The sequence below is a fragment of the Plectropomus leopardus genome, chromosome 24 (genome assembly GCF_026936395.1).
Source record: "Plectropomus leopardus strain MGB_pleo_1.0 chromosome 24, ASM2693639v1, whole genome shotgun sequence".
Classification (NCBI taxonomy): domain Eukaryota; kingdom Metazoa; phylum Chordata; class Actinopteri; order Perciformes; family Serranidae; genus Plectropomus; species Plectropomus leopardus.
In genome coordinates, this window is record NC_142199.1 from 16804402 (window position 1) to 16825369 (window position 20968).

At 39.4% G+C, this 20968-nt stretch overlaps 2 protein-coding genes across 3 annotated transcripts in view; one reads left to right on the top strand and one right to left on the bottom strand.

Annotated features, from left to right (window-relative positions):
* Positions 1–20968, bottom strand: part of LOC121962673 (carboxypeptidase O) — a 99584-nt gene that overhangs the window by 19044 nt on the left and 59572 nt on the right. The window lies entirely within an intron of this gene.
* Positions 1–20968, top strand: part of cckbra (cholecystokinin B receptor a) — a 44380-nt gene that overhangs the window by 3310 nt on the left and 20102 nt on the right. The window contains exon 2 of the mRNA XM_042512915.2: positions 12538–12786. Within this exon, the coding sequence (XP_042368849.1) occupies positions 12538–12786 (249 nt within the window). The remainder of the gene's footprint in view (positions 1–12537; positions 12787–20968) is intronic.

The following is a 20968-nucleotide window of genomic DNA, read 5'->3' on the forward strand; positions in this document are numbered from 1 at the left end:
AGAAAATGTTCATATTTGAAAGGCAGAAGCCAGAGTTTTTGTTTCCTTTTTAGCGTAGAAACTTGAAGTCATAGAGTGCATCTTAATCAAGTCAGGTTACTAAATATCTAGCTGAGGACAGAGGACAAATGAGACGGATGCACTCTCTCCTATGTGAACTTAACTCTACATTCTGTGCTTGTCCTCTGCTTCAAAGCTCCTGGGTGACAAAATCCTTAAAATGGAGAAGATTAAACACACAATCAGAGGATCTGTTAATGAGTTGTTCTCAAAATTTGAACCCTTTTTTTCAAATACTTCATGACTAATGGGTGGAGATAATGGAAGTTTAGGCTTTCATATATCATCTACTTATACAACCCATATCTCTGGCTGACCTTAGAGAGCTGATCATATTTCAGACATTGCTGTGCATTAGAGGCTGCTGCCCTGCCTGAATTGTTTCGCGTTCCCTTCACCTTTAGTTTCTATAGATGGAGGATTTTAGGCGTGCCTCTTTAGGGAGACGTGGGAGAGTTGTGTCAGAGAGCAAAGATACTGTGTAAAGTTACTGCTATAGTTGCATGCAGGTTCTTAAAAAAAGGGGAGAGGAAGTTAGTGATTGTAGTTTGGCCCACTGATTTGGGTTAATTCAGGCCCATCTGACACAGCAGTCAAACTGTGCACTACAACTTCTGGGTCTGTCACAAGATGCCATTGGGCATAAAATCAATTTTCACCACTGGCTTACAATGACAGAGAGACATCTGTAAATCAATGGACACATTTAAATGACATTTAAACGAATCCTTTACTATCAGGATTTGATCTGTTTGGTCCAACAACATGTTGAAAGTCCAGAAGAGAATAACAATTTATTCCCCCTGCAAGCCAACGAAGGGATAAACTGGAAATTACCAAAGTCTCAAATGTGCTTCATCTATGGGCCCAGTGATATGGAAGATCTGGGTAATTTTGTTGAGTTTTCTGGCTTCATGCTTCACTGAGAAACTTTCATAGAAATGAATGAGGCCTCGCTTCCAATGCTATATTCAGTTTTCTTTATACATCCATGTTAAAATTACTGGGTGTGTGAAGGTAGCAAACACTTAAATGTAATGATTTTCAAGACCTTCTGAAGATCATTTCTAACCAAATATAAGACACATTTTTAGACGTGTCATCTTTTTCTTATTCAAACAATGCAGGTAAATATAAGGGGAAGAAGGCCATCAAATGGGCCCAAGTACAACAATTGATTTACTGACTTATATCACTGGCCATATAATTCATTTATTTACACAATAAAAATATAATAACAATTGATTATATGACTATTGATTATATGATTATATAACATTTTTTGTGGGAATTAAGAGCTCACAATATAAACTGAAGACTATTTAATGGCCTGATATTTATAAAACTGAATTCAAGGCATTTTAAACCTTTTTTAGGACATGAAGACAACCTGATTCAACTTAGTCAACTCAGTCAAATATAAACACACGGACATAATAGACATATTTCTAGATTCGATATGGCTTGCATTTTCTGAGGACAACATTATCTATCATTATCTCGGATGTCCATCATATATAAATGGCCATACACTCACTTAGAAATATGCGCCTATATAACTCCAGAGAGTCGTCATGTTTTAAAATTGTCTTAAGTATCAGAGCACCTTATTGGTAGTTATCCGTACACCGATAGATACAGCGTAAATAGGGCTTAATAATTAATTCTGCGAATGTTAAATAGTTTCAAATTGCCATGATGCAAACAAAATGTGCAAAAGTTGAAGCAAAATATGTGATCTGCATTTCAATGTTCAATCTGGAGTCCCAGATTGTCTGCAGCGTTTGCTGCTACCACTGAAGCAGCAGCTGTAACTCCCACAGCAGAAAAATGAAACAACATCTGACATGCATCGCATTATAGTAATCATTCGGGACTCTGGAGAGCAGTTGAGTTCAGACAGGGCCCTGCTCATGTGGAACAACATCTGTAGCTGCACCTTGGCTCAGCCCGGACACTCTGCGTTCCCGGCTGATTCAAAGTGGCACTTTGCTGAGCTCGGCCCGTCCTTTTGAGTGCATGTGAGATAAGTTATCGTGAAGTGGATCTCATAAGCATTAAATGAACACTGTTTCATATTTTGGAGAGAAACCAAACAACCAGTTGCCCCAGGCTCTGGGTATAAAAAGAAAGGCAAAAAAAAAAAAAAAGACTGGGAGGATTGTTAATGCAGAGAAACTGTGCTCTGCATGCACAGTAACAGTGGTGGGAAGAGCTCAGGAGTTTCTAATATCTAACCAATTTCTACGACGACATGTCTCGTAGAAGAAATTAGCATCTTGTTCCCTTTTGGGTCTGTGCCACGGTGATGTAGACTGTCATAACATGATCACGATAATCAGATCAAATGATTGGAAGAATCTGAAGTGACCTGGTGAGGCAGAACAAACAGCATGCAGACGCTGCGTGTTCAAAATAATTCCTCATTCCTGATTATGAGCTGCTGCCTCTTGTGCACATCCCCCTCTTAAGAAAATCCTGCTGTGTATAATACATTTGATAAAAAAATCAATAAGTGATTATAGCTCTCATATGCATTTATCCCATCAGTTTCCTCTGAGGAAACAGTGCATAAATCACAGATTATGAGGGCGTATTGTGTCGCCTGTAGTGTCGACAGCACAAATAAAGATACTCTCAATCAAGTCCAGCACCCCCTCAACCATGCAATAGTTGTATTGAGCTGTAATGCCCTCTGTCTGCACAGCGGCTTTATTAACTCGCAATAGTGGAGGATTGGAGGGAGGCAGCAGTGGAGTTTTATGAGGTTATCTAGTATCAGTCAGACTCAATGCAATGATGGAGGACTAATTTCACTGTCAGTTAATTCGTAGTCATGTGACTTACTAAGTGACAAAGCAAAAACAAACCTACTATACAGGGCTCTCTCCCTCCATCCCCATGCGGCCGTAGATGACGAGTGAATTTAATGATTCTGAAATGTACGGGCTGTGATTTTTCATTGATTTTCCCCTGAATCTCGCTAAGTTTAAGGTCATTCTAGTCCCGAGAAAGTCCAATTAGTAATTGCATTGTGTGGAGTCCCTGATGCCTCACTGCTGGCTTTGTTAACATAGTGATTTATGGGAATCAAATGGCAAACGCCTCAGCTGAATGTTTAATTTTATATGGACATCCCTTAAGATGCAGCTCCTTTAATAGCTACAAGGTGCTTGTTCCAATGAGTCTATACTGGGGCGAATGAGGAATCTCCCCTTTAATTAATCTTTACAAGTTGAGATCATAATGGTTAATTTTTTTTTAATGGGTATCTCAGTGTAATTACAGCAATAAAAAACAATTACATCATGAAGGCTAGAAGGGGTATGTTTGAGGATATACCTGTCACAATTATCTATTACACTCAGCAAGTTGGTTTTCCCCAGTAAAACTCACGTTATTTTCAATGCAACATAAACATGTCACGCAGCCATCACTGTTGGAGACTGAGGCATCTACATACGCCAAACCATAGTAATTAGGAGGGAAAGGTAAATCATAGAACAGCTACAACTAAATATACTGGTCTGTGTTTGTATGCCTCTGCATACCAGTCAAGTTGTGCTTACAGTTTACATCCATGTCTGTGAAAAGAAAGGATGCCTCACACACATCTTCTCCCCAGCAGCACTGAAGATATTTACAGTAAGCACAGTTTCAAGATGGACACCCAAGGTTCTTGAATTATGGTTAAAAACATGTTGTATGGTGTCACTGTGACCTTTCACCACCAGATTCTTATCAGTTCATACTTGCATCCATGTCATGGACGTATTAAAGAAAGTCTGGATACAGCATGGAGGCGGGGCCTCGCTCATTCCTTTGAGAGCTGCTCGTTGGTGCATAAAGCAAAAAAAAAAAAAAAGAGCTCTTTTTCCAGGTATAAAATACCCATCTTTCTGGGCCGGTGAGCATCACCTGACCCAACAACTTTATATTCAAGACTTCAAAACAGCAGTCCACTAGCCAATATATTATTTATACAGTCTCACTGTCACTTTTTACCCAGCCATCCAATCACAGTGGGGTGGGGGCGGGACAAATAACCAACGACAAAGACCAACCGTCACATCTCGCATGTACAAGCGCTGAACAACAACGCAGGAGAAGTATGTTAATATACTGAATGTGTTATTAATCTCAAAAACCTACATAGTCTAGTACTTTTCATTTAAGGCGGATCACCAAGGACTATTTGTAAAAAAAAAAAAAAAAAAATCAACTAAATGTTTTTGATAAAGGAGTGTTTAAATATGTACGATTTACAGTTTTGTGTCTTATTGTGGTATTGATTTGGGGATTGACATTCATGGTTTTCACTGCCATTGGTATTGATTACTATACCAGTGAAATTAGTTGTCAATACCCAATTCTTTGGATAAGCAGATGAAAATTAGTGGATGGACTCTATGAATTACAGTTGCAGCCGGCCTGTCTGTCGAACGCTGGCAGTCATGTGGCTTCTTGTCAGTGTTTGCAGAGACAGCAGAGTGGACAGGGATTTACAGTTCGTTGACCTCATGAGAGGCTGCAGTGCGGTAACTCTGATGATGATGCAATGATTTCTAGCTAAAATATTCATTTTTGTGTCTCACAAATGAAGGCAGAAATTTGAAGAAATAATGCAAAAGTCATCAAAAGCAAACTTGCATGCCTGATGAGGCCTCGTGGGTAATTGAATATGTGCTGAGCTTGTCCGCACACTGTAAACACGCTCGCTTCAACTTCCAAAAATTTCAAGATAATGAAGGATCAATATTATCCTCTCATGGGAAGGCATGGTGGAAACTAATTGAGTGTAATTGTGCTGACGGTAACAGTAACTCGCCTCATTACAGGGATAAAATGCGATACGGAGACAGAGCACTATGCTAAACTGCTGTCAAAGGATTCATTTGCTAAAACTTTTTAAAGTGCTGGTAATGCATGCATGAAATGTACAGCTACAAGAAGGCCAAGAGGTCAACTCTGCAATGAGTCAGAGTCATATATCCAGATATATCAAAAAGCAAACACTCTGTAAAATATTTAAATAGCCTTGGAAACCTTGATAAAGTAAAGTAAATAAAACTATTCATCTTAATTTCAGATTACTTAATATATAAGTGTTAAGTTTACTTAACATTTTGCGATATTTACTCAATTTTGTGAAGTTGTTGCAACTCGAAAATGATGATGAAATTACATTATTCTTTCTAAGTGTTAGCAACTTCAGTAAACCAAGTTCCCAAGAGGATTTTGCCAATGATGAAGTTAGAAGATCTGCAAGTTAACAATAAACAAATATGACTGACTTGTGTGCAACCACCAGAATACAGATATATAGCACAGTAAGCCTGGATTTTTAAAAGTAAAATCAACTAACATTTTACATTGCAGGGATTTATTTATAAAACCCATGGATGAGCATACCGGACACGAGGTGAAATCAGTCTCAGTGTTCAGTGATTGTGCTTTTCCTCTCTGATTAAACTGAACATGAAGAAAAGGTCAAAGCACTCTCTCTTGCTTTTGATTGGATCTGTTACAATACAAGACGTGCCGTCACCTCTCTGAACTACTCCTGCGATTTTGGAAAGCGGCAGCGTCTGATTAGCTGTGACAACCAGCGAAAGAACGATAGGGATTAAAGCCAGAGCTATTAAGTGCTCTGTGATGTAAGATAGTTATTTATTGGCAGTGTGGACACAAATCTGGCATTGGGAGCAACACTCCACTCTGAGGAAACATGCACACTGAGCATGTTTGTATTCAAATTTGGAGTGTTTACTAGTTAAGAGAGAATTTACTTCCAAACACAATCATTAATGGTTATGAGGAAACAGATGTTTATATGGAATAACCGGCGGGTCCCTGTGCTCGGAAAGCCTATCAGAAAAAAATGATTCAGTTTCAAAACACAGTTGGATTTGATTTCACCCAGTTTTTTCATGTGCTGCATAGCGGATCAACACCATTGAAGGTAAATTAAAGCAAACCGATAGCACAGATAAGTTATTCTTAGCCAAAGTTACATGGTTTATTTGTTTTTAGTCACATCGCTGCCAAATATCAAAATGCAAAACTGTAGGATTCTATTATTTCTCTGCTGTCACTGAGAGATTATATTGTCCTTGATATGGGGAAATGTTTTATGAGGCTGCAGAAAAGTCAGTCAGTGATGAATTTGTTTGTTCCTTGGTGCTTTTTTTCCTCCCCAAAAAGATGATTTTGTCTCATGTCTCTCACTCTCCAAAAGAGAGTCTTTGTAATAAGAATGAAAATGTAATTCTAGGATGTTTATCCCTTCAAGGAAAAATTGAAAATGTCTCAGCAGAAGAGTACTTTGGGAAATGTAATCACGTTAGACTTATTTCTGTAATATTACAGCTGTCAGGCAGAATTTGCTGATGATGTGGTCACACATTTCAGCATTATATTGGAGTTACATTCACATTTATAGGTTAAAGGTGCCCTGTGGTGTCACAGGGCTTGGCTATATATCAATATTATATTGATAACTTGATTTGAAACTAGATATTGTCTTTAATTTTAGATATATAATATTGTGAGTGTTGTCTTTTCCTGGTTTTCTTAACTGCCTGCCACTTAGTTTGCACATTACTGCAACCAACCCTTGTGCTGCATGTTTGCATGTGCGGCGTCATGCATTAGCACAATACAAACAAAATAGGGACCCTCATTGCTCCATAGCAACACTCGCTGTAAAGAAAACTTTGCAGGGTACTTTTACGTAAAAATTATTGGGAGGGAAATGGGAAGTACAGCTTCCATGCAGTATGTACAAGTACTGGATATTTGTGTTGAAACGAGTGCCGAAACAAACAGTCCATTAATAAATCAAGATTGTGCAACAAGTAGACTGGACTAGGCAATCTGATTGGTCAACCAGACATTTATAACATAATCAAATCAGCATGACAGCACTCCAAGCTTCGTCACTAAAAATATTACTTTTAGAGCTGCATCAAAAATCAGCAGTTACAATATTGATTCTAAACATATGCTTTGCTGTGAATTTTGAAATAAATCAATTTTTTTTTGTATTATATGGTGCTGATATACCGCTGCTACACTGCCCCATTAATGCATGTGCGTATCTCCTGTGTGTGTAGCAAGCCAGAGAGCAAACAGTCTCTCGACTGCAGTGTAGCTGTTTCTGAATGGCTAAATGCCAACGAATATTGACTGAAGCAGATTATTTTGTTAGATAAAAACATAAAAAAAAAACAAACGAACAAAAAACTTGGAGTTAACTATTATTGAGGCCATCTTCAGATATTGCGTTCACAAAAAATGAGACATATGCAAGGTCACAGTGACCTTGACCTTTGACCACCAAAATTTATAGAGTTCGTCTTAAAATCCACTTGAATGATTGCGCCAAATTTGAAGACATTCCCTGCAGGCGTTCTTTACGTATCGCATTCACAAGAATGTACCGTACAGAAGTACAGACGGACAACTCAAAAGCATATTGCCTCTGGCCTCTGCTATCGCCAGCATGGAGGCATAAAAACTGTGTCTGCTTGTTGCGTTTATGTGTGAGGTATTTATTCAGTTTGGCAAATCCCACAATCCCTACAAAGCATAAGCTCAAGTTGGCTGGCTGACTCAACAGGGACGAGAAATTGTCTCTATTTTCTGATAGTAAACAAGTTGTAATTATATTGGAGTCCTCTGACGTTACTGAATGCTATTAGTCAGACTCCATGTATATGGAAACTGAGAAAACATTAGCAAAAAGTGTTTGATTCTGAGAGCGTATTGCCTGACAATATGAAAACATTTTCATTTTATCTTTTATTTTGTTGGGAACTGTTGTAAAATCACAATATAACACTCGTGGGTGAGCTTTACTGTCATTATTGACACTTCAGTGATGCAGCCATGACCGAGGCTCTTGTGCCAGTAATGACGGTAAATGATACCCCCTTGTGTGATATTGCTTAAGCAAAATAATACTGGAAGTCATTCAGCAGGCAAAAATGGCAAACATTCACTGAAAGCACAATCAACACCCTGGAATACAAGTATAGAAAAAAAAAAATATTTGAGAAAAGGGAATTAGCTGCTGACTCCCACAAGTTCAGGACTCATTTCCTGACTCATGTCTACTGCTTCACAGGTTCATTTCCAAAGGGCTTTCTTCTCACTTGTAATTAGGAGCAGCATCAGATCTGGACGGAGCGGACAGTCATCTCTAACATTTCATCATCTCACAGGGGCTTGCTATGAAATACAGCCTGATGATGGGGTTCTGATTAAAAGAATAGTTCCGAATTGTGGCGTCCCAGCTATATCACCTTGACAATTATTCCTGCTCATTATTACTGATCTTTTTATGAATAAGTCAAGATGAAATCCAGCTCCTGTCAATTCAGAAAAATATTCTTCTGACTCCGGATCCCTCAATAAATGACTTTTAAATGACTTGCTGTCTCCGTGATGTCCTGCTAATCCTCTCCTAAAGATAAGACAAAGTGAAGTGATGAAACTTTAATGATCCTCGCGGGGAAACATAATTACAGTTCGCACTGTAGCAGCCGATAGGATACAAAGTGCAGTTAGAGCAAACGGAGGTTAAATAAACACTAGCGGCAGGGTTGATCTCTCAGCCCTGTGTCACGGCTAAAATGTTCCACGACTCCTGCCGCATACGAGCAGCTCATCTTTTTATCTGTGATGTATTTATAGATGCTTTTGGATATGAACACAGCTGTCACGCTTGAGGGAGTCAAAGGAACCAAAGTGAATTGTCCTGCAGTCGTTAGGCTCAGGGGAGCCAACATACCGCTGGTGCTCAATGAATAGATAATTCCATTTTCACTCGGCTGGATCACTCACAATCTAACACAATAGGAGCCGCTGAGCCAGTGGAGGCTCCCTGCTCTGTGTTTGTGTCGGACGTCTCACCAGTGAGCGCTGATTATGCATACCGTAATACATAATGCAGATGTGTAAACCTCGTGTCAACCTTGTCACCAGCGATGCAGATATTAGTGACTGAAACAAGGTGGATGTTGCTTATGTGAACTTGACCGTGATGTCAAACTTCAGCTGGTGAAAACGCTCTCAAAGCCATCAGAGGATTTCCTTATCAAAAGAATAATTCATATTTGCAGTTGAGGGCGATGGTTCTCTCATATGACAGATGTGATTAACATGCATCCTGCTGTGTCCTGGGTTCAAATCCCTCAGCTGCTTTTATCTCTGCTGCCTAGTTCCTCTGCAGATAGCCTGAGAAATTCGGATTTAGACAACTTTATTGATCCTGAGATCAATTCATCTGCAGCTTTATCTAGTCCATACACACAAAACTCATAGTCAGGGGCAACTGATCACCACACATGGGTCAATACAAGGGGATGAGCAGCAGTACATAAAACAGACCAATTTATTACCGCTCATAAATAACCAAGATTATTCATTAATTTAAAATGACTGTCAACACATATATATGAGATGGCCATAAAGAGTTCAGTTCATTCACTTAAAACGACCTCTGTCTGTGATAGTGGAAGGAATGATGGACTTAAGAGTAGCGGTTTGGTCTCCTAAGGGACACGTTATAATGTCAGCCTGAGGGCATTACGGTGAATTTACTGGACACAACACGGTCAGATTGGCTGATAATTCCTTTTGCTTTTTGGGCCACCTGTTTCTCCCAAAGGGAGTCTCTCTGCTGGGCTCCAATTACCTCGGAGCAGATTTTCACAACACCATATTGGCTACTCTTGTTTTTCAACTCAATAAACCAGCAAATGCATGAGAAAGAAAACTTTCAACAAAACGAGTTGAGCCTCGCAAGGTTTACCACACACATTCAATTTTCCAGTAACATCTTTTGCTATTAATTGATTTTTAGAGCTGGGCCAATTATTGGGAGTGCTGAACATATATACCATTCAGCTATTCACTGCACCACCCTCTCGGTGCGCAGAGTGTACTTTGGGCACAGGCGGAGCAACAGTGAAACTTAAACTCTCATCAAGATCAATTGGGTTCTGCTTTTTTTTTAATTTCCTAAACATTTTATTTTTGTTTATTTCAAACTATCTTTTTTCTATAAAGGTAAAACAGTACAAAATGTTACGCGTAAAATGGGAATATTGCCACAGAGAAGAAACCCTCAAAGGTGTTTAAGACAGAATGTAATATATTTGTAAGGGCAATGCCCATGAATGACCAATTCTGTTCATGGGCCAATGTTTGCTTATTTTAAACTGCAGTCCTTTTGGAAGATGCCCTAACACCAATGGAGGTTAAAAAAATACAAACAGAAGTTGTAAGAGGATGAAATTACGTTGGTGACTACATTTGCACTCTCAACAAATCATGCAAAGCAAAGGCAAGAAGCAAAACACTGATGCAATAATATGGTAACTTCCACAATTTTGTATATTAGCACTGTAAAGCAATATTACAGCTGCAGTGCATCTGTAAGATGTGGCCGAGCATTTCGAGGAGGAGGACAGATGAGAAATACAGAACTTTCCAGACTTTGACTAACTTACCATAAGTTAAAACTTGCCTGACACAATGGCTGAGTCAGCATTAGCATGTTTGTTGTGCATCACCTGAGGCTAAACTCACACCCTTAAACATCAAGGTTAAGGCATGATCATGCTGAACTACCTACCAAGAAAGAAACCATAAACTGGTTCTATTGGTTCACACTATTTTAACAATCACCAGGTTTGCATGCAAATGCACATTTTTAAGGAGGATTTATCTTATGGTGCAATCACAAACATTGATTGCACCATAAGTGACAAAGATGTTTAAAGATACTTTCCATTGACTGCATCAGTTTAAATGAGAATAGAATGAAAAAATATTGTCAAAAATTCAGTTTTGAGATTCAATTGGATTTCTGTTATTTTAACAGTAATACACTGATGATCCCAAAGTCTTTGACCTCCTCATCACGTGTTGGCAGCACAGGTACACGCAGAGCTGAGAATGACATGCTCAGCTCATATTTTACGTGCCCTAACGCGCATATGCATGTGATTTTCAACCCCTTAGACTGGAAACAGGGAAGCAGCTTGCCTGACTCTCTCCAAAAGTAACCAGCACCTCTAAAGCGCATTAATTTAAAACATTATATTTGGTTCTGCGCAGTCAGTTTCTGTTAAACATTTACAATGGTAAGTACATGTATGTTTTTCATCTTAATGGACCATTTTCTTGTGAGCACTTAGTATTAGTAGTTAGTATTAGTATTAGTATTTCTAATGTCAAGATGATAAAATTATAATAAAAATACAATTCAAATTTAAAAAAAATATTGTGTATGGCTGTTTCTTTTGATTTATTTTGTGATCTGAACATACAGTACTGTTTGTGTCCTATTTCTGCTTCTCACGAGGAGTGTGTGCCTTCAAGGTGATGTGTAGCGCTCTGTCTGCAGGCTCTGCTGCAGACCTTTAGACTTCTCCCATGTCGCTGTCTTTAATCAGAGGACTCAGTCAGCGAAGCACATGGCCCGCCCCGACCTTGTCCTGTTGGATACTCTCATTGTCACACAGACTCGCTGTGACAGGCCGGTGTGAGTGAAGGGAGCATCCCAAAAACCCTATGGCTGGGCCGCCCTGCTCTCACTGATGCTCAACTGTATGGCATGGAGAAGGAAACCTAATGAAATGCAAATATTTTAGTAGACTGTTTCAGTCTTTGTTTTTTTAATCAGGCTACAACCCTGCACAGAAATTCATACTTCAATCACTTAATGGGTTAATTAAATCACACTTATCAAGGCAAAGATGTTGCAAATATTGTTTAATTTTGATCTTGTTTTTCCAGTTTGATCTATATTCCCAGGCCACCACCTGACAGTGTTCAGCACTCGTGATGTTGTTTGTCTTCATCTTTTTTCTGCCAGTAATATCAGTTTAATTATTATATGGCTCACAGGGCAAGCAGGAAAACATTGTCCCTCGCAAAATTTAAGAGGTTGATTATGCGAAGTTATTCTGTCTCGTAATAGACCTTGGTGTTGTTTATGTGCCCAGAGTCTTATTTCCCAAGTGAACAACCTGATAACAGCCTATTTTCTTCATGTATTGATCTTATTTTCTCACTTTTTAATGCAACTGCTACTTATTTTATTATTTAATTTCTCATGTAAAATTAGGTTGTTTTAATGATAAAAATATTAACAAGTTTGTTTTTTTCAGTGGAAGTACTGTTTTCAACCAGCCACTAATCTTCTTATTCTGTCTCTTTTATTTGTTCCATCGCTTCTCCTTATTTGTTTATTTAGTTCCCAGTTATTTGCTTTCTCTCATGCTTTCTCTTGTGATTTTGATGAAACATGTTAATATTTTCTATTTTAGAAGACAGACAACATTAATTTAGTGTGTCCCGTTAATTCAAAGCTGGTAATTGACTTGCCGAAATATGCTTCCTTCCTTTAATTGATCAGCTACATGCAAAACTGGATAAATGATGTCCTCTCTCTTTTCCTCTCAGAGATGGACTCGTTCCGCATCCTGCTCTACTCTCTCATCTTCTTGCTCAGCGTCTTCGGCAACCTGCTGATCATCGTGGTCCTGATACTGAACAAGCGCATGCGGACCGTCACCAACTCCTTCCTGCTGTCACTGGCCGTCAGCGACCTCATGATGGCCATCTTTTGCATGCCCTTCACCCTCATCCCTAACATCCTGGAGGACTTCATCTTCGGAGGCGCCATGTGCAAAATTGTCTCCTACTTCATGGGTAAGAATGCGCTGTTTCATTTGGTGTTGAGCAGATTTAAGATGTGTGTTGGTGAGTAGAGGCGCTGGCAGGTGGATTTTGTCACCTTTGAGAAGAGCCAACCTAGCACTTATTTCTTCTATATTTAATATTTGCATGAAATGCTTATTTAAGTTGCATGAAATTGAACCATTATTTTCAAAATCATTCACAACTAGCCGGAGTCACGGCACAGAGAGATGTCAAGGGAGAGATCAAATGGAGAACGATTTATATAAGAGCGGGCAGGTCATTCAGTGACTGGGTTAAAAGGCGTTCTTATTCTTGTTCTGTGGCTGGCAAGCGATCAAAAATATCCTCCAGCTTTCAAATCCTGCCGGAAAATTGCTCGGTATCTAACAAGAGCTTTCAGCGAGGCTTTTCCTTTGGCTTCATTTTGCCTGTCAGAGGGTAACCATCATGCTCAAAGTGCTCGAACAGTCACACGTCTCCAGGAGTGTGACTGAGCGATGAGCTGGCTCCCATCAGGCCAGAGTCAAGGTGCCACGTGAGGCCTGAGTCACCCCGGCGAAGGCACAAGAGACGGGCGAAGAAACCCAAGATCCGCTGCAATACTTTGTGTCTTCGCTTGGCTTTGAACTTTGAATGGTTGAGGAGAGCTATTGAATGGTGAGGTCCACAATCCTATTATTGTCTCAGAAATGCGATGCACCATCTGTGAGAACAGGCTCGCTGAATCTCCTTTTCAATTACTGGGATCTCTGAGCTGTGATAAGAAGGAGGAGGAGAAGGGCAGGACGGCCAGCTGCCTCTGACTTTAAATACAAACCTCTTCTTATTTGGCCCTTTTCTCTAATGCAGTCACTGCAGAGTCTGCAGAGTCGTTTAACTGATAAATAATTGTAAATGACGAATAACGCCACCATATGAATACTGGCATTTTATTATACCGTGACTAATGACTAGGATGTTCTCTGCTGCAAATGTGATGTTACTTCTGAATCTGCAACCTAACAACTGCAATGGCATTTTATTTCCTCTGCACAGTATATGCGAGAATTTCACAAGTCTGGGTCTGAATTAACCCTTTCCAAACTGAGCAAATTAGTTTGATTTCTTTCAAAAGCAAAGGGAGAATGCAATTAGAAACTTAAAAATTGCAAAAACAAACAAATAAATTATTAATAAGTATTCTAATTTATGTATTTATTTTACATGAGATGTGGGAACATTTTAAATACATATATAACAAATCGTAATCGTAGCCAAATCGTAAATATAGTTTCCTGGACATTTTCCATTTTTTTCAAATAAAAAAAAACAAACCCTATCCTCTTTTTCAAAACTAGTTTTTAAGTGTTTTTTGTCACCTTTTACCAATTTATTGAATTTTTTTGGTATGTCTCTTCTCAAGTTTTTTTTTTTTTCAAAAGAAATCAAATAGTTTTGCTCGGGTTTTAAAGAGTCAAACCGCCTGTGAAAGGCACTTGAACGCAGCAAAAGAAAACTGCGAATCCAAACCTGCCAATCCAGGTTTCAAAGCATTAATGTCTTAAAACAAATGTTTTTAAATGTATGTAAATCAGGTTTTGAACTATAAGCCGCACTTGGGTGGGGAAAAGAATTAATGTCTAGCTCCTTGAGAAGTTGTTTTCTGTGTATTGGGCCGTTTCCTCCCCGCTGGTGTTTTGGTTTCAGGACTGTACACCACTTCACTCAAGCTCGAGTTACTGAAGGGAGAAAAAAGTTCTTAGAACTAGTGAGCTTGCTAACTGTCAGTTAGATCAAGAGAGCTGCGATGTTGGCCGGCTGTCAGCCAGAGGAAGGAATTTGCCACCAGTAAAGGAGCTTCATTTAGAGCTGGTATGACTTGGACTCTTGGCTGGAATAGTCTCACTAATGATGCAACTTTTGTAGGCATTTCCTACACACAGGTCCCTCTGTGTGTTACATGTTTTTGTTATGCTGGAGTTACTTTTTCAGTTGATGTTTTACAAGTTTTCTAAAGCTGACTGTTTCTTTTCCTGCATTTGTCGGCCTTTTGTCTGCACAATCTATCTACCAGTCTGATCAGCAGGGCTGATGCAATCACACCAATGTTGCAATACTGCGCTATTGACAAGCCAGCGCAGGGGATGACAAGCAACCATCACAACTGTTTTTTTGTTTTTCAATTTACACCAGAGCTGCAACTAATGATTATTTTATTTGTCAATTAATCTGTTGATTATTTCTCAAATAACTGATCAGTTGTTTGGTCTACAAAATGTCAGAAAAAGGTAAAAAAAAAAAAAAAAAAAGGCAATTGGTGTTTCTCAAAGCCCAAGATGACGTCCTCAGATTTGTATTTGTTGTTTTGTCCAAACCCCAAAGATATTCAGTATAGTGTCATAAAGCAGCACTGCTATGGAGCCCCTAAAGTCCCAGAAGCTATTATTTTTTATCGTACACACAAGTGAATTAGCTTGTGGACTTTAAAAAACAGCGATTGTTAGAGTGTACTACTTATGAATCACCAGAAGCGTTTTTCATCCAGAATGCCCTGTTGGCCATGTGATTTCAGCACACGCCTTTTTAACCGAAACAATTCCAGTCCTATGGCTTAATTCCACCAGGTCCGTCAACACTGCGTTATAGCCTCGGCGCGGCCTCCAGAGCCTACTGTGGACATTCTAGACAGCGCTGGTGATTCCACAGGGCTGATGTTGATCTTTGTGGGGTTTTTTTCTTCCAAAATGTTTTGATCTACTTCATTCATGGCTGGACTTTAGGCTACAGCACAATAACATGAGTAAAAAAACATCAATAGACATAATTTAAACAGACAGAAAAGGAAAGCATTTATGAATGTAAGCCACCCAGCCACGGTAGAATCACAAAAAATCAAGGGAAAATGACCATAATATCAAGATAAAATGACAAAATAAGCACAATGTCAGCAAGTTGTATCAGCCAGCAGGACGCTCCGCTTCTGAACTGCTCAGTGTTGCAGACATAATGTCATCGACACACTGCTGGTGAAATCAAGGCTATAGGATTTTTGTAACCCCTTTCTGTTTCCCCCAATTCTGCACAGTCTTCTGTCAAATAAAGGGGAAAAAGCCAAAAAAAAGATAGGTGTTTATAGTCTAAATGCCAGTAATCAAGTAAGTGAGCTGCAGCAAGACAGCATGTCCGGAGCTGCCTATAAAGGCAACACAGAATCATTGAGCTTATTGACATGAAAATAGTGACAAATATCATGCTCATGTGCTAATATCAGCATGTGAAAACTCATATCAATTAACTATCCCCCTTGAACTGAGCCTCCGATGTGCAAGGCCTTCTATCAGCCAAAACCAATCAATACACAGGATCATTGTGACTGTCCGCGCCCATTGATCGTGAGACAAACCTGCTCGGCAAACTCATCTGCCCTTTGCAAACTCATCTGTTAGCGCACGCCCATTAGACATATAATACGCCATCCATCCTTCGACTCGCCCGGTCCTCCATGCATCCATCTATCCGCTCCTCACTCGATAACCATGTGAATCATGGCCCCCGTACTGCTTCAGTGGCAGTTATGAGATCGATGTTGTAATATTCCGGGTGTGTGCGTTTGTGTACATGTGCGGTCTTCAATCATATTCATGTATCCACGTTTGTGTTTTTGTAGCTGGTCATATGATGCAATTACAAACCTACTTACCAGCTCAGTTTGTCAGCTCCCCCCCCTGAGGTGCAGTTTGCATAATGTTTTCTAATTTGGGTTCTCGTGGCTTCCAGCAAACTTTTACAGAACTTGCTGCAAGCGCATCTGGCACCTAGATCACATTAATTCCATTTGTAAAGTTTCTATGCCTTTAGTTTTCTTTCGGCCAACTTTCAAGTGGGAGAAATGGGTGTGAGCTGAGAATTAACAGGCGTAGTTTCAGCAGAGGAATGTAAATCTTTTACCCCAGGTGTGCTCATAGACCCCTCGACTCCAAACTTCACAGTCTCGCTTAAAAGCCAGTTATCAAGAAGCGTACCGCAAGTGTTCGCCCGACTCGTGTTTAATGAACAAGAAAAAGGATTAGAGCTTCTTCATCCCGAGAAAAGAGGATACAGCGCAGGGACAAATGTGAGCGTTTAGTCGGTTAGTTGGCTGGTAATTAACTTGGCTGCACCTTGTCCAGAATCACAGCAGAATCCAACATTAGCCACTCGATAATGCCAAGTGTCAGGGAGTGAAGCTTTGATCAGCTGTCTGGAAATTCAACTGGAATGGACTTTCTGCAGCATTAACGGAGATACGTGAGACATGCAGATAATGGAAGAGTGTCCACTCAGTGGAGCGCATCAGGAGCAGTTATATTAATCAACCGACTGCATTCCATTTCTTGGTATTTGAAGGTGTAAAATAAAAGTGAGCATTATGGGTTTCACTTATCTTCTTAATGCACTGTTACTTAATGAACATACAGTATTTATGCATGGGAGAGCGTGAGTTAAATACAGTTTCTGCAGTCTATTTTAAAGTAGGGCTAGGGTGATTCATTGACGCAATTAAACATCATTGATTACGGAAATATGTCAATTGGCAAAACGTGCGTCTGCACATCGCCTTATATGATGCTGCACCTAGTCGAGGAATGGATTCTACCGGAGAGCGAGCTGCAGCCCACATCTGCGGCTGAAGTGGCTCCTTACAGGAGCACAGCTGCTCTGCATGGACACCTGAAGAGAAAGCGGTTGTTAAGACGGCAGTAAGGCAGCATCGTCCTGTTGACTTTTTTCCCCACTCAAGCATTATATATTAGTTTTATCAACACATAAAACATCTGTCTTTTAGTGGTCACTTTAACTTTCTGCACTGCTGCTAACGTTACACCACGCGTCACTTAATGTTATTCTTCAGCCATTTTATATTTTCCGTTTACTGCAACGGCCGTGCACCAGCATTGTCGAAATGTGTTTCCCCTTCACCCAAACCTGACCCAAAGCCTTACCCCTAACCATGACGACAAAGCAGGGGAAACACTACTTGACAGGGGAAAACACTTCGATATAACACCTGCTGATGTTGCAGACCTCTGTTACAGTGTGTGAATTGTTTCGGTTATTTTTCTTGTCCCACACTGATACAAAAATATTTGCCAGTGATTATCTAAACTGCATATAACTCCAGTGATAAAAAAAATAAATCCATGTCATAGCCATAAATATTTTAGGTTTTAAGTCAAGAACTAGAGAAAAGCTGATTCTCCAGTTAAAATAAAGAGCTGCAGCTATATACTGTGATTAATGTATGTGTCACAGCAATGCTTTTGAGTTCAAAGTCCAGTGTTTTTCTGATCAGGCATGTGATAAATAAGGTTTTTGATAATAATAATTATGATAATTATATCATAACACAGCAGTGACATGGAAATTAGACTAATATACTGCTGTCATCATTGTTTTTTGTTTTTTTGTTTTTTTAGAAAATATGACTGAATAAAGTTTTTGATAGTTATTTGTATTAGGTAAATTAATTGTTTTATTATCGAGTACTGATAATAATAAAAGTAATCTTTAGAATAATCAATAAATTAGTTGTCAGATTAATCGACTTATAAAAAAAAATTATCGTTAGATTAACTGAGAAAAAAAAAATTAAAAAGTGCAGCCCTATTTTAAAGTGCGTTTTGTAACAGAAAGATATGTTTTATTCCATAACTCTTCTTTAAAGACCAAACCATTGGTAAAAGCATCAATAAAACACAGTGTCAAGTGGATCTGCACTGAAATGTCGAAAGGGTTGAGAATCTAATCCCTCTTGTCACGAAGCACACTAGTCTTTGAGCTGTCTGTGTACTTCAAACCGTGTCATCAATTCAAATCACTGGAGTATCAGTGCTATACATCACCTGGAAGTGCACTTCCTTTTAGTATGAATGTGCACAACCTCCCAGCTATCAGTCTTTATAAGTGTAGGGTCTGAAAACATCACTCATTAAATGACCGGTGGCTCTATTTCACACAGGCTTCACCCTGTAATGGCGCTCTGTAGGCTGAGCAGCTCATCCTCATGTATCCATGCACTGAAGAACTGCACAGGAATATATACTCATGACAAAATGAACTAATGATACTTTATATTGCTTGGCCGTATAAGATGGTAATATAGCCTGACTCCTCATGCAGTTTTAATGCTGGTTGGTGATAAAGTGTCATAAAAATATATCATGTTGATGACACAGATTATAAAAATAATGGACATAGCCACCGTGACACCTTCAACTGGATTATGGGCTCCTGTATGAAGCCTCGAGTTTGGCATGATGAACGTTGTCATCTCAGACTTTTGGATGCGAGGGTGGAGCTAAACCAAAGTGTCCGAAATTAGTCTTCTGACTTGCTCGCCAAAGGAGGCTGGTGGATGAAAAAATCCACTGACAAAGCATATGTAAAAACAGAATGCTCTGTTCCCTCCAACAACAGCTCTCTAATGTCAGCGTAGAGCATCGGATTAGTGTTACGAACAAACCCAGTGTATTGTCTCCATAGCAACAACTGAGTTCTTATTTCCAGCTTTAACCTATGTATTCAACAGTTCTAAAATGGTTTCGTCCGTTTGTCACAGGTTTGTCTTGTCACAATTTCTTCTTGTCGCAAATCTTTGGTCTGAACTGGAGATTTGCTGGTAGGCAGGTTTTTGGTACTTTGGAAAGAGCGGAGCTAAGCGTTTCATCCCGTTAAGATAACAGTCTCATGGCTTTAACTTTATATTTACTGGAGACACATGAATTTACTATTGATCCTCTTGTCCAACCCTCTGAAAAAAAAAGCAAATAAGCATATTTCCCAAAAATATCAAACAGCCTTTCATAACTTCTTCCTCCACAAAGCTCTTGAACAGAGTTTCTTTTATAATTTTATCTGCACTGTACCTACAATTGTTTTTACTGCTCTCTTTGTATTCCCTTTGTGTTCTAATCCTGCGATGTGTCTCTTTGCTTTGTAAAGCACTTTACCAAAGCGTTAAAGAAACAATGCTCCTGCTTTTTCATCTTCTACTCATTATTTTTATTGTTCCTTTTGAGAAAAAGACTAAAATTCCCACCTCTCTGTGTTCCACATTTTCACAGTCAGTGTAAGCTGCCGCCGTGGCTGGGCATGACCGCCTTCGAGCGTCAACAAAAGAAAAACCCCTCGTGTGTGATTTGGTCGTACTCTGTGTCTGTGCTTAGCACTTGAAAGAGTTGTGTGGGTGTGAGAGACTTATTGTGCGAGACTCTTACAGTGCCGGTCCACTGTTAAGATCTGCATGTGTTGACTGTGCCACCCACCTCCTTCTGCTTAGCCGGAGCTAGAGTTGGCTATTTTAGCTGACCGGTAGTGTGCAGGGGTCGACAGTTAATCAGGAATGTGTCATGAAACATGCAGGGAGGCTTCTCATCATAAGCCAAAAGACAGTGAAGGCTCTTTGACAAAAACAGAAACTGTAACACTAGTGCTATGATCACAGGTGGAACCATGCACTTTTTGATTTCTGAGCACAAAAATATATCTTAGTTACATAACTTCCATTTGGTAGACACCCGTGGCCTAGTTTTGGGGACACTTATCTCTATAAAGAGTTATCTGCACGTGTGCAGAATCTGTAGGCAACAGTACAAAATTTTTGTATCGCGAGCATTATGGTTTCCGTCTGTTGTTTGAGTAGTATTGACTGATCATGTTTGAGCTTCGGTTGACCACAGAGAAAACCGTATGCAATAGTAGAAAGCAGAAGAAGTGAAAGGCATTTGCCAAACTCTGGGGAACAAAATGTCCACAGAAGTTCACTGCACAGCACACTGACTTGCAAAAAAACAAAAAAAAAAAACCCAAAACTTGAAGCAATCTTAGTCAACTTTCAAGGAGCACAGCCCTACAACTATGCAATGCAGTCATCCCTTAGATAATGTGACAAATGTGACAAAGATATGTAACGAAGGCAGAATATTTTACAGTTTTACGATAAACTCTCTAATCAAAAATGACCAGTGCACAGAAACAGTAAATGTCATTCGAAATTACTTTTTCAGCTGTATGTTCAGTTAAAAATGAACCTTTCATATTGTGCATATTGAACAAAACACTGGCCGATACAGATATATTGGTTAGCCAACTTTATTGGGCTCTATTAGGTAAGTATACGGCGTTCTGTCTGTACTCTGTGTTTGCAACACTGCAACATCTGCAACACTGTCTC